We start from the raw sequence: 17,473 nt of genomic DNA, 5'->3' as shown, positions 1-17,473 counted from the left end.
GTCTCAGCTAAAGTCCTACCTTCTTCAAGAAGTCTTTCCCAAGAATGTCTTTTCCCTTCGATCATTCCCAGTTTGTCATGTTTATCACTGCTCTGTACACAACGGTTTACATGTGGTCTCCAGCAGCAGCCTGACCTCCTTGACAGCAGGAACTCGTTTCTGCTCTTTTCTGTATTGGCAGGGGTTAGCATAGCACTTGGCACAAACAGGCACTTAATTACTAGAGTCACCCAGCCCGTGTGTGTCAGAGGCAGGATTGGAATCCTGACCCTCCTTCCTGCAAGGCCTGCTTCCTATCCACTATACTACGCCCGTTCTTCCCTCTTCACTTCTTCAAACACAACATGTCCTTCCCTTTTCTTACGATGTTCCCTAAGTCTGGAATCTCCCTCCCCCTCTTCCCTTCATCTGTCTAATTCCTACCTATGTGCAGGTCGGCCATGTGTCATTGCCCTTCTGCCTGTGGTTCGGAGTCTCCTGGAATTCACCACAACTCAACTCAGCCGCCCTCGAACCCTGGCCCTTCATCACCTGCAGCCTTCTCACTCAGTGTTATCACTTCACCATTCTGGGTCCCCTTGTCTCACTGGTGAGATTCTTCCAGGGCCTCAGGACCTCCATTCTGGTGACAAGGCCAAGGCAGCCATGCATCAATCCCCTACCAGCTGTTTCTTTTTCTCTGGATATCACCGCCACTCTCCTATATAGGGACTTTCTCCTCCCCCTCCCCATTGCTTTTCAGCTCCTATATATATAAAGACTTTCCTCTTTAGAGTTTGAGCTCTTTGAGGGCAAGGACTGTCTTTCTTTTTGCTTATACTTGTATCTCCAGCACTTCACATAAAGCCTGGCACTTAGGAAGCGCTTAGATGCTAGTTGCCTGCCTGCTTAATGCAACTCACACATCCCCTCCTCCATGAAGCCTTCTCTCATTTCCCATAACCACCACCACCACCAATTCAATGATTAGACTTTCCACCCCTGGATCTCACAGAGCACTTTCTATCTCTCCAATATAACTATCCCATTTTCCTATGTATTACAATTATCTGCACTTCTGTCTTATTTCTCAATTAGACTATATTTTATAAGATCAGGGACCCAAACTTTTCTAAACTGAACATCTAGGCAGTTAGGTAGCCTAGTGGGTACTTGGAATGAGGAAGACCAGAGTTCAAATTCTGCCTCACACACTTACTAGCTGTGTGACCCCAGGCAAGTCACTTAGCCTCTGTTTGCCTCAGTTTCCTCATGTATAAAGTGGGGAAAGGAGCAGCTAGGTGGCGCCTGGAAGTCAGGAGGACCTGAGTTCAACTCCGGCCTCAGACCAAACACTTGACACTAGCTGTGTGACCCTGGGCAAGTCACTTAACCCCAACTGCCTAAAAAATAAAATAAAATGGGGATAAAAGTATCACCCATCTGACAGAGCACTGTGAGGATCAAATGAGATAATATTTGTGAAGCCTTTCAAGTGCTATATGAACTATTACCTCCCCACAAAGCCCAGCACATATGCTCTCTTCATGACGGTTATTTATCGAACTGAATGCTCAGAGTCCATTCCATGCTATCACTATATTCTGATAATGCACCGTCCAGAGTAGACCCTTTCCAATACTAAATAAAAATAGGAGCAAACATACCTCAATTTTTTTCAGCCCAGCATCCACCCAGTAAAGCAGCTGGCTGAGAGGTTCAAAGGCCAAAGCTTCCACTGTTTCCAGGCCTGAATTGATGATCACCTCTTGCCCAGAGCTCCCATTCAAACAGAGACGCTAAAGAGGGAAAAAAATTTTTTTTTCAGATGTTTATGTCCCAAGAAGATTATCAATTCCATAAGAGTGCATTACATGGTTAACTGAAGTTTAATCCCTCTAAGTAATTTATGTTAACAATTTTAATTGAAATCTAAAAAAAAATTAAAAATACACAGCCTAATTCCCTGTCATCTTAAACAAAGTAAAACATAAGAAAGAAATGAGCTTCTTCCTGATGACTCAAGCACAAACAAGGACAAAACAGCTAATGAGTTTAAGAAAGATCACAGTCTATTTTGGGGAAGGGAAGGACCCGCACTGAGGAAGCCACAGCTCTCTGAAGGACTGGAGATTCCAAGTCATCACCCTGAGCATCACCTAACTGTCTGGCGATCACACAGTGATTCCCCTCAGGTTCTTCTGAAGCAAGCAGAGCTACTAACTCATTACTCTAGTTTGTGCTATTAAAAGTTCTTGGGCTTTTTTTTTTCAAACTTTTCTGCTTCCTTCCTCATTGTGACCTTACCAACTCCTCGAGTTCTTTATATACTTCTTTCTAGCTATAGCTTTCTGATATGTTGCTACCAATATGCTTTGTGCTGGGAAACCAGGTAACCAAATATATTTAGAACCACGTCTCAAGTGAGAGGAAATAGGTTCTGAGTGAGGGGCAATCATTACATATACATGTATGAACTTTGGTACATCAGCATTTATTTACACAGTTCAGAGACCTTTCTGTTTGTTTGTTTCCTTTCTGCGTTTTGGGCTATGCCCCAACAGTTGATATTCTAGACACCGTAGCATGGAAGGAAAAGGATTAAGTATGTATATTCCCCCCTTAGGCCTCCACAGTGACTAAGTATGCCCCTCCCCAGGACTGAGGAAAATACATGAGGAACTTCACCACAGATAAGGCTACAAGACAGATTTTGACCTCAGCATACTAATACTGGGGATCACGCTGTATCATGGAATGGCCCCAAGTAGGTTACTTCTCCCAAACCCTGGAAACCCCTGACCATTTCTCAGGCTGTCACTGAACAAGCCTCGTCAGATGTGGATGTTAAAACTTAAGCCGACCTTAAGAAGCCAAGTACAAGTTCTCCAGTCAGGTGTACAATGAGCTCACCTGGATGATGTCCAAGGCCAAGTCAGACCAGTACAAGCAGTTGTGCTCGTAGTCAAAGTCCAAAGCCACAGCCGCCCGCAGCCCCGTGACAGGCAACTGCTCGATGGCCCCAGAAGACAGGTCATAGCGGTAGATAGATTTCCTCATGGCATACAGGATGAACTCATTCTCCTCTGCGCAAAGAGACAAACATACAAGGACACCTCAGTGCACAAAGCTGGGGATGGGAAAAGGGAGTACCAGGACCTCTTAGTCCACCTAGCTGGGGATGGGAAGGGAGGGAATGAGGAAGAGGGTGTAAGAATTTTGTTGAACCAACAATGGCTCACATTTATATGTCACTTCAAGATCTGCACATCTTGGGGCAGCTAGGTGGTGCAATGTGATAGAGCACAGGTGCTGGAGTCAGGAGGACCTGAGTTCAAATACAGCCTTAGACCAAACACTTGACACTAGCTGTGTGACCCAGGGCAAGTCACTTAACTCCAACTGCCTAAAAATTAAAAAAAAAAAGATTTGCCCATCTTCTTATCTCTTATTCATGTGTTCCTCACAACAACCCTATGAGGTAGGGGCTATTTTCCCCCCAATTAAAAGGTGAGGAAATTAAAGCTCAGAGACAATGATCTGCCCACCATTACTCAGCAACTAAGTAACTGAGGAGGGGATCCAAATCCGGGTCTTCCTGACTCCAAGTCCAGGCCCTGCCCCACAAAGGATCACACACAAAGAATATTAGAACTGACAGCAACCACAGACATCAACCCAGTCCAACTCCCTCATTTGAGCCCCAAGGTCAAGCGGCTTGTCCAAGGTCACACAGCCAGCAAGCAGGTGGCTACAAAATGGGTGCTTGGACTCTGACTCCTCCCATCTTTTAGTGCCACGTACGCCTTTCCCCATGCCCTAAGCTTGAAATTCTCATCCTCTGTGTCAGTCTCACCAACTAAGCCACCTTTCCTCATGACATCTCCCATGGCCTCAGCCACATGAAAGGTATTCTCACTGACCTGGACTGGAGTCAGGAGACTGGGACACAGTCTTAGCTCTGCCTCCCAAAACAGTCCAGGACTTTAGTAAAGTCATTTTACTCAATGGACTTCAGGCTATACAAACATCAGCAAAATAAGGGGCATGGACAAGATGGTCTACAGTAAATTAGAAAGAACACTAGACCTAGTATCAGTTAGGAGGCTGGGGTCTGAGGCTCAGTACCACTGCTATCTTAGGAAGGCCACTTCAACCCTTCAGGCCTCAAGATGTCTCATCTGTAAAATGGGAATAATATCACTGTACTTGCCCAGCCTGCCCCATAGCATGTATAATCAATCAAGTGAATGAACGAGGAAGCATTTATCAAAATACCTACTATGGCAGCATGCAGGGCTCTGAGAATACAGAGACAAAAGAAATAGTACCTCCCTTGAAGTTACACTCTCTGGAGTGCCCTTTTTCATAAAGACAGGCAGCTGGTGGCACAGTGGAGAGAGTGCTAGGCCTGGAGTCATGGAAGTCCTGAGTTCAAATCTGACCTCAGACACTTACTGTGTGAATGATCCTGGACAAGTCACTTAACCTCTGTTTGCCTCAGTTCCCTCAACTGTAAAATAGGGATAATAACAGCATGTACCTCACAGGGTTGTTGTGAGGATCAAATGAGTTAATAATTGTAAAGCTCTAGCACAGTGCTTGACACATAGTAGGTGCTATACAAATGTGTACTGAAAACATAAGATAAAATAAATGCATAGTCTCCTAAAAAAACTGTAAAATGTTAAAATGTGAACTGTCAGTACTAATGGTAATACTGAAAGGTTCCTTTCAGCTTTAACATTCTATTACTCTCCAACAAGGAAGTTCATCCTCTCTCCCCCCTCATTATGCAGCTATCATGCTGCTGTTTGTGCCTTCTTCCTCTGTAGTCTTTAGGACTTTAAACTTCCCAGCCTTAAACTGACAGCAAAAAGTCTCAGGACAAAAGAGATTCCCTTCCACTTTCCCCTGAAAGCTTTAGAAGCCCAGCATCATCACCACTAATCACTGAAGCAGCCACAGGTGAGGTGCTTTGAGAGGAACCTACACACACTAACCAGCAGCACCAATGACTGCCTGTCTGAGAGAAAAGGTGCCCCAGGTCTGGAAATCAGGGATTCTTTGGTTTTGGTTAGGCAATGGGGTTAAGTGACTTGCTCAGGGTCACACAACTAATAAGTGTTATATGTCTGAGGCCAGATTTGAACTCAGGTCCTCCTGAATCCAGGGCTGTGCTCTATCCACTGCACTACCTAGCTGCCCCTGAAATCAGGGACTCTTGAACAGGTGTATGTGTGTGTTCAGGAACATACATATGTGTGTGTGTGTGTGTGTGTGTGTGTGTGTGTATAAATCACATATAAATATAAATATATATAAAATCACATATAAAAATATACATACACAAATACACACACACACTTGTGTATGTAGGTAAATATAGGTATATGTGTATATATAGAGATCTATATCTACGTATTTTTAAAGTTCCTGAAGCCACGTTTAAGAATCCCTAAAATTCTCTTGTGAAATTCTAATTATATATATGTGTGTGTGCATGCACACACGTGTTGTATATATGTGTTTATGTGTATATATACACATTCTGCATGTGTGCATGTGTGTATATTTTTATATATTCATGCATACATTTCTAAATGTATATGTGCATATATATAGATATATAGATATTTCCACCTAAATATTGGTATTTCAATATAATTGGTTTCCTTATTTTAGACATCATTGAAAAACATTATTCTGAGGAGGGATCCATGGTCTTCCAAAGAGCCCCATGACACCACAAGGGTTAAGAACCTCTACACCAGAGAAACATGCAGAAGGGCAGACAGCTGAGAATCCTAAGTCTCTGCATCTGCTGCTTCACTGAACAGACCAATGTAAGAAGGGAGCTCAGAGACCCTACGGTCCAGAGGTTCTCCACTTCCTTTTGTGTCAAGGACCCTTATGAAACCTATGGACTCCTAGGGATAATATTTTTAAATGCTTAAAACACATAGGATTACAAAGGAAACCAATTCTACTGAAATACAGCTATCAAATTCCTGAAAATACAAATTAATGGATTCCCTGAAATCTATCCTCTTGGGCTCCAGGTTAAGAACCTCTGATCCTGCCCAATCCTCTCATTTTGATGATGAGGAAACTGGATCCCAAGTAAGGTAAGAGACTTGTCTAAGGTCATAAAGTAGTGTCAGAGATGGAATTTGAATCCAGGTTTTCCAACTGAACAGGTCTTTCCATTTTGCCATGATGACAGCCTATGCCTCTTCTCTCTCCTTTTCACTAAGATGCAGAATGATGGGGGCTACACATAACACACCTAATACAAATAAACACTGTTAGCACTGATTTCTCTTCTGGAATACTCCAGGGGAATGAAGTTTAGATATGGGTAGGAAGGCCAATGCACGGCCCACATCAAGAGAGCTCCTACTTGTTCCCATTTTGCATCTTTGAACTAACTCTATGGCCAACACCCCATGACCCTGTGTTAACATGAACTCTCTGTCCTCTTCAGTCAATTCTTGCTCAATATGGAGCAAAATGAGACCTGGATTCTCAACTTGTGAGTTTCCTATAATTGAGTAAGTCCTAATGTGAAAGGGAATAACCTGAAAAAAATTCAGATTCTTCTAGTATATTGTAGAAAAGTTTGGCACACATTTGCAAAGTGATAGTTTTGACAATCAATTGCTTCATGGGGCTATGTTCAGATTTGAATCCTCTTGCTGCAGTGTAGACAATTCACATAACAGCAAATCCTACATGAAAAGCCAAAGTCATGTACCCCAAAGAGAACAAAGAGAGAGGAAAGGGCTCATGTACAAAAATATTTATAGCAGCAATTTTGGCAGTAATAAAAACAATGGAAACTGAGGTGTGCTCTCCTATTAGATAACAGATAAACAAAAATGATGGTATATGAATGTAATGGAATACAAGTATGTCATAAAAAATGATGAAACAGTTTCAGAGAAAACTGAGAAGACTTGTGTGAACTGATGCAGAAAGAAATGAGCTGAACCAAGAGAATACCTTATACAATGACAACAACACTAAAAAGAAAAACATCTTTGAAAAATACACTGATCAATGCAATGATAAACCACAATTCTAGAGGACCAAAGCAAAGCAGGCCACCCACCTCCTGCCAGAAAAGTAATGGACTTAAATGCAGAATGAGGCATACATTTTTGGACATGGCCAACATGGAAATTTGTTCTGCCTGACTATGAATAAACTGTTTTAAGAGTTTTCTTTTTCGTTTTTGTTATTCAAACAACCAAATGTGTCAAGATGACAGCCTCTAGCACTAGAAACAATCCAGGCTCCAGTTCATCTTTCTTACCTTCTTTACTTAAAAAGGTCTTAAATCCTCACACCACACTATCACTGCTCAACCTTTCTAATTTTCAAACAGATCTCATTAGAAGTCTCAGTCTCTTTAAGAAGGGGAGAGAACACTAGAAGGTCTATCAAGAAAGCAAGGGAAATTAAAAACCATGGCTGCCCTAAGAGTCAGGGACTGGCTTCACAGTGATGTTCTACTCAAAATTTACAGGATGAATTCATTCTCCTTCATGAGATTCCATTTTCTTATCACACCAATAAACATAAACCTCATTCTGCTGGTTTGCTTCTAATAATCTAATGCCTCCAAACTGCCTATGCCTAGGACTGTTTGCCTCAGTGGTGAACCAGAGAGTGGACTTCCAGGTGCCATGAGGAAAAAAAAATGGAGCAGAACGGTAATGCCCAGCACTTGGCCACACAAAGCCACACAGCATGTCTATCACACACACATTTCCCCCGACAGTAATCATAAAGAGAGATCAAATATTTGTACTCCCATCAAGATATCTAACCTGTCTCATCTTTGCCAGGGGGCAGGTGTTTTCCATCAACTCCAGAAGGTCACATCTCTCTTTAATGTTACAACTTTGCCTGCTAGACTAGGAAGTCTTTTACATTTAAAAGATGGTCTCTGTCATAAAGGAAACTGAGCATTCTACTTCTTGTCCTATCTTCTGCGCAAAGGTTCTTAACCTGGGGTCCATGAACTTATCTGTATTCTTTTAAATGAAAAATATTTCAATAGAATTGGTTTCCTTTATAATCCTATGTAGTTAACTTTATGCTTTGAAAAATGTTATTCTGAGGAGGGGTCCACAGACATCACTAGAATGTCAAAGGTATCCACAACATACCAAAATGTCAGGAACTCTTGGATCCTACTGAAAAAAGAGAAGGATTCCTGGCCCTTCAGTGTGCTTTAAATTAACTGGGTTCTTTTTCTCCAGATGAATTACTTTCAGATATATTTTCTGCTAAAATATATATTCTAGTTCCTTAAGCAAAATCATTAAAACCTACTAATCAAAGCTGTCATTAATAACAGCTCTTATGGATGAGGTGAGGGGGAGAAAGTAAGGTAAACATGTATCATCGGCTCATTTTTTGGAGTCTGCCAAAAATGTATTCTTTATAAGTCTCCAGTGCGCCTGCATGTTAATTATGCTGCTAATGATGGAAGTTGAAATTAAAGGACCAGTGAGCTTCCCATGAACAATGCAAGCTGGTGGCCAGCAGGCCAATGAAATGCCATCACTACCCGCTACACTGGGGCAGGCTGCTTTTGTGATTCATTTGGCCCCTGTCACTGTTCCATAAGACAGCATAATTTCCTAATGGAAGTAGGCACAAATTATTCAACCTTCACCCAGGACTCTGAGAAATCAAAGAAAAGTTACAAATGAATGAGACTGGGAAGCTGGGAGAAGAAAGAAAACAGGTCAGAAGACTAACTAATCTTTTTAAAGCTACCATAACTTCAGGCCCATGCTGCACATGCCTCGATTGAGAGTGTCCTGAAATCAACCTGGAAAATGCTTGAGGGCATACCTCCCCTTTACAACATGCTGCCTTTCCACAGAGTTTTCTGCAATTAGCATGCACGGCATAGATCTAAAACTGAAGGAATGCTGTTTATCTCTGCCTGGCTTGCTGACCCAATGCCTATGCCAAGTGGCCTATAGCCTAAGGAACCCACACCACAGACTGAGAGTTGGAAGGGACCTGGGAGACCAGCTCATCTATCCCTTTCATCTTACAGTCAGTCAGCAAGCAACTATTAAATATTTGCTGTGTGCTAGGCACTGTGCTAAACACTTGGGATACAAACACACAAGCATCTAAGTGGCACAACAGATGATGTTGGAATAAAGAAAACTTGAGTTCAAATCCTGGTTCAGACACTTACTAGCTGGGGGACTATGGGTAAGTCACAAGACCTCTGCTACCCTCAATTTCCTCATCTGTAAAATGGGGATGGTAATAACAGCATCTACTTCATAGGGTTGTTTTAAAGATCAAAAAAGATAATATGCAAAGTGCTTTGCAAACCTTAAAGCATTATATAAATGCTAGCTGCTGCTACTACTACTACCACCACCAGTACTATTACTACCACTATCACCACCACCACCACCACCATTACTACTACTACTAATACATTCTCTATAACTTGCATGTACCTAGTCATTTACATTTTGTCTCCCCCAGCAGTATATGCTCCTTCACTTAACAATAATGGGAGAACACCATCCCAACCAACCTTCAGCCCTGTAGCACTGGCATCCTTCAGCCTTTAAACATGATGGTAAGCAATCAGTCCTGGTCCTATCATGACTTCAGGGCACCAATTGAGGTTTAGATGTTGCTGTCAGGTAAGAAAGTGACTACGTCTTACTGGTTCCACTAAAAGGCCTTTCCTCTACCACAGAAGTGAGAAACTCACAGCTGTTACCAGCCCCTGGCCCTCTGGAAGTAGATTAAGGTATAACTGGGAAATACTGAACAAAACAAATAAAAATGCAATACAATGTTGTTGTAGTTATTCAGTTGTGCTTGATTCTTCACAACCCCATGGACCATCCTGCCCATGGAGTTTTCTGAGCAAAGACATTGGAGTGGTTTGCCATCTCCTTCTCCAATGGGATTAAGGTAAACAGGTTAAGTGACTTGCCCACGGTCACAAAGCTAGTAAGTGTCTGAGGATGGATTTGAACTCAGAAATTCTTGACTCCAAGCCCAACACTCTATCCACTGAACCACCCAGCTACCTCTTCAATGTAGATAAGGTTAATGTGTGTTCTTCTAAATCACTTTGCGGCTTGCATGGATCAGTTCCATGTCAGTTTGAGGCCATGTACTACTGTTAGCTAAGCCTCCATACCTGTGCTTGCATGATGCCAGGACAAGGAAGAAATCATAGCTGGGGAGGAAGGCAATGTGAAATGAAATCTCTCTTACCAGCCAAAGGACAGGGAACCAATTCTCCCTCCAAGCGGGCTTCAACATCTCCACCACTACAAGTGTCTCCAGAAATCTTTCGGTATCTAGTCGTGTTACAAGAGGACAATGAAGAAAAAAGGCAAATCAGTAAATCATACCATCAAAACAAGCATTCTTAAAGGTATGAGGATATCATTACCCTTCTAAATAGAACCCATGAAATTCATTTCTCCATAAAACTAGCAGAAGGATTTCCTCTACCTTCTGACTCAAGTCCATTGGGCTGATCAGATAGTCCTGGAGGGTACCCCAGGAGACCGTCTTTCGGCTCTTTGCCTCATGGTACCAAGCAGGAAATTATCATTTGGACCAAATCCTATAAACATTATCCATTCAGGCAGAAGAGGCCTCTTAAGTCATCTAGTCCAAGCCACACCAGCTGGGCGTGGTGAAAGGCCATCCCCCAGCAGCCCATTCAACTGGGGAACAGTTCTGAGCGTTCAGAAGCTTTTCTCCCAAACCAGCCTAAGTGTGCCCCCCCCCCCACAGCTTCCTCCCATTGCTCCTGGCTCTTCCCAAGGGGGGCCAAGCAGAATGAGTCAAAATGACAGCTATCAGGTCCCTGTGGGTTCTCTCTTCCCCAGGCTAAATATCTCCTGCTATTCCACTGCTCTTCATAGGGCATGTATTTGAAGCCCCTCATCATTCACCTTGCCTAAGAGCACCTACAGCTTCAGAGACCTGGATTCGGGCTCACCTGGAGCACCTGCATTCTGAACACGTGTACAATAAGAGCATTCCTAAAAACACTGGAAAGATCAAGGCTTTGCAGGGCTTAGACTCAGAGCTGCCACCCTGGCTCCCCTGAACATGTAACCCTAAATGCTTCCAATTCTATCACAGAGTCACAGAATGCAGAATTCAGAGGGACCTTTGGTGCTTTCTAATCCCACCTCCCACACTTTGAATGAGTCTCATTTATAAACATCCCTGACAGACTGTCATTTAGCCTCTGCTTCAATAAATCCAGCTGAGAAGGAGCTTCTATTCTGGAGGCGACTCTTTCCACTTGGGCAACTTTCATTTCTCTGACCTAATCTTGGTCCTTAGAAACTTTCACCCATTGGCCCTAACAGCTTTGCTTCCTGAAGTCACACAGAACAAGTCTACCTCATCTTTCTAGGGAGATACAGAAATTTAATCTAACACAATTCAAAAAATAGTTCTTACATGCCTGCTAAAGTTCCATATGCCATGCTACACAGTCAAGATACAGATATTAAGGAACACATAGGATTTGCCCTCAAGGAGCTTACAATCTAACAGTAAGGATAAGACATGATCACCAATAAGGAAAAGCACGAGCTAAAAAATGACAAAGTGTTCAGACAAAGACTAATCAAAGTACTGTGACAAATCTGAAGGTGCTTGATTATTTCTAGCTAGAGGGAAATCAAAAAAGGTTTTGTGGAGGAGGTGGTGCATGAGCTGGGCCTTGGTGGAAAGAAGGGATTTGAATGGGGGTGGGGGAGGAGTCCATACCAGGGTTTTAAGGTTTGTGCAAAGAGAGAGACTCTAATCTCTCTAGAGCTGAGATACGAAGATACTAAAGGTCCCTTTGACATCTAAATTCTGTGACCCTATGTTTAGGTGAGTCAGGTTGGCAACTGTTAAATCTAAGCCCTGCGAGGCCCTGATTTCTGGTGTTTAAGGATGTTATTATAGCACAGGTGTTCAAAATGTAAGTGTTCCAGGTGAGCCCGAAGGAAAGACAAAAACAGAGTTTGGTGAGTAGTACAGTTTTATTGGAACAGATTTGTTGTTGTTCAGTCACGTCTGACTCTCCATGACCCCACTGGGGGTTTTCTTGGCAACGATAGTGGAGTGGTTTGCCATATCTTTATCATTTTACAGATGAGGAAACTGAGGCAAACAGGGTTAACTGACTTGTTCAGGGTCTCACAGCTAGTAAGTGTCTGAGGCTGGATTGACTTGACTTCAAGCCTGGCACTCTATCCACTGCACCCCCTTGCTGCCTAGAATATAAGCAACAGGAATATGAGCTAAGAAGAAGGGTGTGCTGTAGCCAGCTTGTACCAACTCATGAAAGCCAATTGTTAAATTTTCAGTGTGAGCATTTATAGCTTGTAAATCAGCAAATGTTATAAATCAGGGCTTGATTTATTATTTTGTTGACTTCTAGATTTAACAGAATTACAGAGAAAATGTTAAAAATGGAGATTAAATATAAAAGTGTGTCACAGGTACATTTTTCCCACCAGGGATCCACTTGTTAAAAATTTATCAGCACATCTCTGGCTAAGAGTCAGGTTACCGAAAGCCTTGAACGCCAGGATAAGAAAGTTTATCATTTTGTCCATTTAGTTTAGTTGATAAGGCAATAATAAGGCTAAGTTTTTTATACTTTAGCCCAGTTCTGCCAACCCAGCTCTGCAGAAGCTCTTCACAGCGGTGAGGCAAAGACTCAAGCTTGCTAAGGAGGAGATGCGGTACTGCCCCTGGAGTAGCACAAGGAGGCACCATGTCAGTAACCAAAACAAACAGATTCAGCTTTTTTGTGCTACCACAACCTAACAAAGACCAAACTTTTTTTTTTTGGGGGGGGAGGCTAGGCAATGGGGTTAAGTGACTTGCCCAGGGTCATACAGCTGGTATGTGTTATGTGTCTGAGTCTGGATTTGAACTCAGGTCCTCCTGAACCCAGTGCTGGTGTTCTATCCACTGTGCAACCTAGCTGCCCCGACCAAGCTCTTCCTAAGAATACGGCCCAGTGGCAAAGAAAAGGAAAAAGTAGAGAAGCCTGGTAGAAAGATAAAAATTATACTCCTTCCCTTTCATTCTCTTAGTTAGCTCAGTGGATAGAGTGCTGGGCCTGGAGTCAGGAAGACCTGAGTTCAAATCTTAGGTCAGACACTTACTAGCTGTTTGACCCTGGGCAAGTCATTTAACATCTATCTGTCTTAGTTTTCTCACCTGTAAAATGAACTTAACAGCACTTACCTCCAGGGTAGCTGTGAGGCTAAAATGAGATAATCTTTGTACAGTGCTTAGCAAAACTTAAAAGTGCTATTTCATAATGGAGGATGTAGCCAGCCAGGTCATTAAGACACACAGGGAATGTGATTATAAAAGCAGATATCCTTAACTCCAAGGGGTCTGTGCACAGATTTGGGGGGGGGTTGTCCTGTGACTTTGGATGAAAAAAAAATATTTTTATTTTCACTAACCTCTATCTAAAAGTTAGCCTTTCCTTCAATTATTTAAAGAACATTAATTCAGAGGAGTCTATAGACTTTACCAGACTTCCAAAGAGGTCCATGACAGAAGAAAGGTTAAGGACCCCTGATATAGACAAAGAAACACACATTCTGCAAGGCTCCCCAAAGGGATACCATCTCTTTAACTTTACATTTCTAAGGAAGGCATCACCCAAAACAATTAGATATCCAGCCAGATGACTGTAAGGGGCCCCCTTTTACTGGTCCCTGAGCAGAGAATTAATGGGAAGGGTAATGCGAAAGAACACTAATTTGGCTTCTTTCAAAGAGGAGCAAAGAGAAAAAGACCCAAACAGAGGATGAATTCAGAAAAGGGGCTTTTCAGGTTCCATGGCCACCCATGCATTCTTGGGCTGGTTGCTTCTTCCGTCTAGGACTCAGATTTTCTCTGTTCTGCAAGAAGAATCCTGTTTATCTCCCACAATCTACAGGGTCATCATAAGAGCAAATAACATAAAAGATAAGAACACACTTCAAAAATAAAAGAGCTCTAAAAATGGAAGGGATTATTAGTGATGGTATCTTAATTAGAGATAACAATGCTGTTACTGTTCATTGGAAGACAACTCATAAAGCAGAGAGGACACTGGTCTGAAGGCAAATAGGAGGAATCTCCTACAGCCTAGAAAAAGGGAATGGAAGCTGGGAACCAACACTGACTCTTAACTTCCTTAATGATGATTTTGCCTTCAAGAACTGAAGGAACCAACAAGCAGGGAATTTTATTCTGGATTTCATTCTTGCTACCAGGGACAATCTGGGTACTGGGGTGGAAATGACAGAGGGAACAGTGGAGAATAAGCATTTATTAAGTCCTTACTATGTGCCAGGCATTGTGCTAAGCACTATCTTAGCTAATAATAATAATAAACATAATAATAATATAACACCATGTGCCAGGCATTGTGCTAAGAGCTTTACAACTATCTCATTAGATCCTTACAACTCTGGGAAGCAGCTGCTATTAAGTTCATTTTACAGATGAGGAAACTGAGACTGAGGTCAAGTGACTTGCTCAATTTCACACAGCCAATAAGAGTCTATGGCTGGATTTGAACTCATGTCTTCCTGACTCCAGGTCTACCCAGTGAACCACATGCTTCTGATGGGACCCTAGAGCTTGTGACAGAGTAGAGGCAAAACTAGATATATTCTAATTTGCACCCTAGGTTTAGAGACTATAAATTTCAAAAGGTTACAAAGTATAAGCAAGATTCCAAATGTAGACTAATATTTTATAAGGGAAATAAGTCATCCTAAGAGAGATAGGAAGCCATCAAGACTGAAACTCGGGGGATGTAAAAGGAAATAATTACAATGAAAATGAATAGAGATTTATCTAAAGGGATCTACACAGATGCATATGGAACTCACTAACAATCAGCCTAGGGTTTTCAAGAGATACGATGGAAAATGGAAGCAAGGAGAGGCAATGGAGGTTGACCCGAAAAGCCCAGCATAGTCCTGGAATAACGTCAGGAATACTAGAACTCAGAACGGGCAGAGGTGGGGAGGAAGGCCAAGGACCACAAAGGGAGACCTTTTGTTCAGAGGGGCAGGAAAAAGGAAGAGGTCAGAAAAGGGGCAGGAGCAGTTTTAGGGGTGAATGGAATGACAACTGACAACAGAGAGAGACAGGGCTCCTGAGATCTTACTTTGCTTCAGTCTTATCTGCTAAGAATGTCCTTAGCAAAGGAAAGGATAGAAATGACTCGCAAAGAAATTGCCACCCAAGATAAACTGGGAGAGAATAAGAGAATATCCAGCTACCCAGGAGGAATTCAAGTCATCTGGGTGACATATACTATGACCTGACGAGGGTATGCTTTACTATGGCCTTCATCATAGACTCTCGCCACACTGTACTCTGGCCAGACCACATCTAAAGTACTGATTCAGATCCTGGCACTGCTGTTTAGGAAGCACAATAACATTCTAGACAACGTCCAGCAGAGGACAAGTAAAATAACAAACAGTCATAAGTGCCACGTGACAATCAATCAAAGAAATTAGGAATATCTAACCAATAAGAAAAAACTTGGTGGGTGGGAGGAAAGATGAAGAAAAGAGGAGATAATAATATCATAGTAGGATAATGGGCTATATCCTCAGGCACTGAAAAGAACTGGCAGTTGTGATTACTGAGCCAGTGGGATATCTGGAGGATGGTGGAGAATAGGAGAGGCATTACTGCAATGTGGGAGGGCAAATGTTCCAATGTGAGAGAAAAAGAATGGAGTCTGCAAAGTACAAAACAGGGAGTTTGACTGATTCTCAGAAGAATTCTAGACCAGAGTATTAAAGAACTGGTTAGCGGCTACCTAAGACGGAAAGCTCTAACTATAAGAAGCTGGTCTGACTTCCTCAAGAACAGGTCAGATCAGATGAACCTTATTTCCTTTCTGGACAGCATTTACTAAGCTAGAATGCTACCTCTCTACTTTACCTAGATTTTAACAAAACATCTGAGAAAGGCTCTCATGCGATTCTGGTAGGAAAGCGGTGACGTGGACATGCCGACAGCATGATGGACGGATTTGGAACTAGTCAAGTGACCGGACTCCAAGAGTGGGACTCACTAATGCCTTCGTGTCAGTTGGCAACAAAGAACCCAATGGAGTGTCCCAAGGATCGAGGCTGGGCCCCAGCCTGTCTTTATCCATGACCCAAATAAAGGCATAAACAGCATGTCTGTGGAGTTTTCGGATGGCACAAGGCTGGAAGGAGAATCAGGAGCCAAAAAGACCTGGACAGGCTGGAGCACTGGCATGAATCCACTAGCGGTCAATGTGGAATCTCGTAGCTGGACTCCAAGATCTGACTGCCCCAGAAGATGGGGGAGACAAGCCTAGACAGTAGTTTGACTAAACAAGATTCAGGAGTCAACTCACAAGTATGATAACTGCAAAACCAAGAAAGCCACAATGGGTTCTTGAGCCTCCTTAAGAGAAGCAGAGCCTCCGGGAATACGGAGGCAACAGTACTGCTGGACTATGCCCTGGCCAGGCCACATCTAAAGTACCATTTCCAGACTTTGGCACCATTCTTTAAGATGAACAGCAGTATTTGAGAGAGTATCCAGCAGAGGGCAACAGTGTAGAAACCAGGAATATCTAGCTAAGAAGAGAAAACTTGGGGGAGAGGGGGAAGAGAAGATAATAATGTTGTAATAGTTAGCATTTATATAGTGCTTTAAAGTTTGCAACTCATTTTACAAATATTAACTCTTTTTGTCATCATCATAACCCTGGGAGATAGGTGTTACCACTATTCCCATTGTACAGATAAAGAAACTGCAGCAGACAGAAGTTAAGTGACTTGCCCAGGGTCACACAGCTAGCATCTAAGGCTATGATTTGATCTGACATGAACTCAGACTTTCCTGACTCCAGGACCAAGGCTTTAGCCACTGCACCACCTAGCTATCTTCTAAATATGTGAAGAATTGAGGAGGCAGAACCAGGACCAATGAGTAGAAGCTGAAAAGAAACAACTACAGGCTTGATATCTGGGAGAAAAAAAAAACTTCCTAACAATTAGAACTACCCAATGGTAGCTGCCATGCTGATTGTTCAGGTATGGGTTGAACTACGTGGCTGCTGAAATCACTTCCAACTCTAATGTTCTGGGGGTGGGTCAGGGAACCCCCGAATACAAGTCTGTCTGTGATAACCGAACACCAGGCTCCTCCTGCCATGTGATGCCGTAAGAACTCTCACAGTACATACCCTCTTGTCTTCCTGTAAGTAGAGCCAACAGGACAAGGCACAGGAGGGGAGAAGGATTTACTGGCAAATTCAGGATCAGGAACACAAACTTCTAATGATAGATCTTCACTCATCTTGAAGCCAAAATCACTGGAAAAAAAGACAGAGTTAAGACTTGGGGGAGAAAGGGATTAGGAAACCCATCCCTTGCTTCATATAGAGATG

General features: G+C 42.6%; 1 protein-coding gene across 1 annotated transcript in view; it reads right to left on the bottom strand.

The window, feature by feature from the left end:
- The window catches only part of SORL1 (sortilin related receptor 1), a 213,393-nt gene that overhangs the window by 87,621 nt on the left and 108,299 nt on the right, over positions 1-17,473 (bottom strand). Inside the window, 4 exon segments of the mRNA XM_020984875.2 lie at positions 1,647-1,778; positions 2,893-3,065; positions 10,261-10,346; positions 17,270-17,398. Coding sequence (XP_020840534.1) covers positions 1,647-1,778; positions 2,893-3,065; positions 10,261-10,346; positions 17,270-17,398 — 520 coding nt within the window.

This window comes from Phascolarctos cinereus, unplaced genomic scaffold, assembly GCF_003287225.1.
Source record: "Phascolarctos cinereus isolate Bilbo 61053 unplaced genomic scaffold, phaCin_HiC Scaffold_726;HRSCAF=1367, whole genome shotgun sequence".
Taxonomy (NCBI): Eukaryota; Metazoa; Chordata; class Mammalia; order Diprotodontia; family Phascolarctidae; genus Phascolarctos; species Phascolarctos cinereus.
This window is presented reverse-complemented; position numbering and strand designations above follow the sequence as displayed.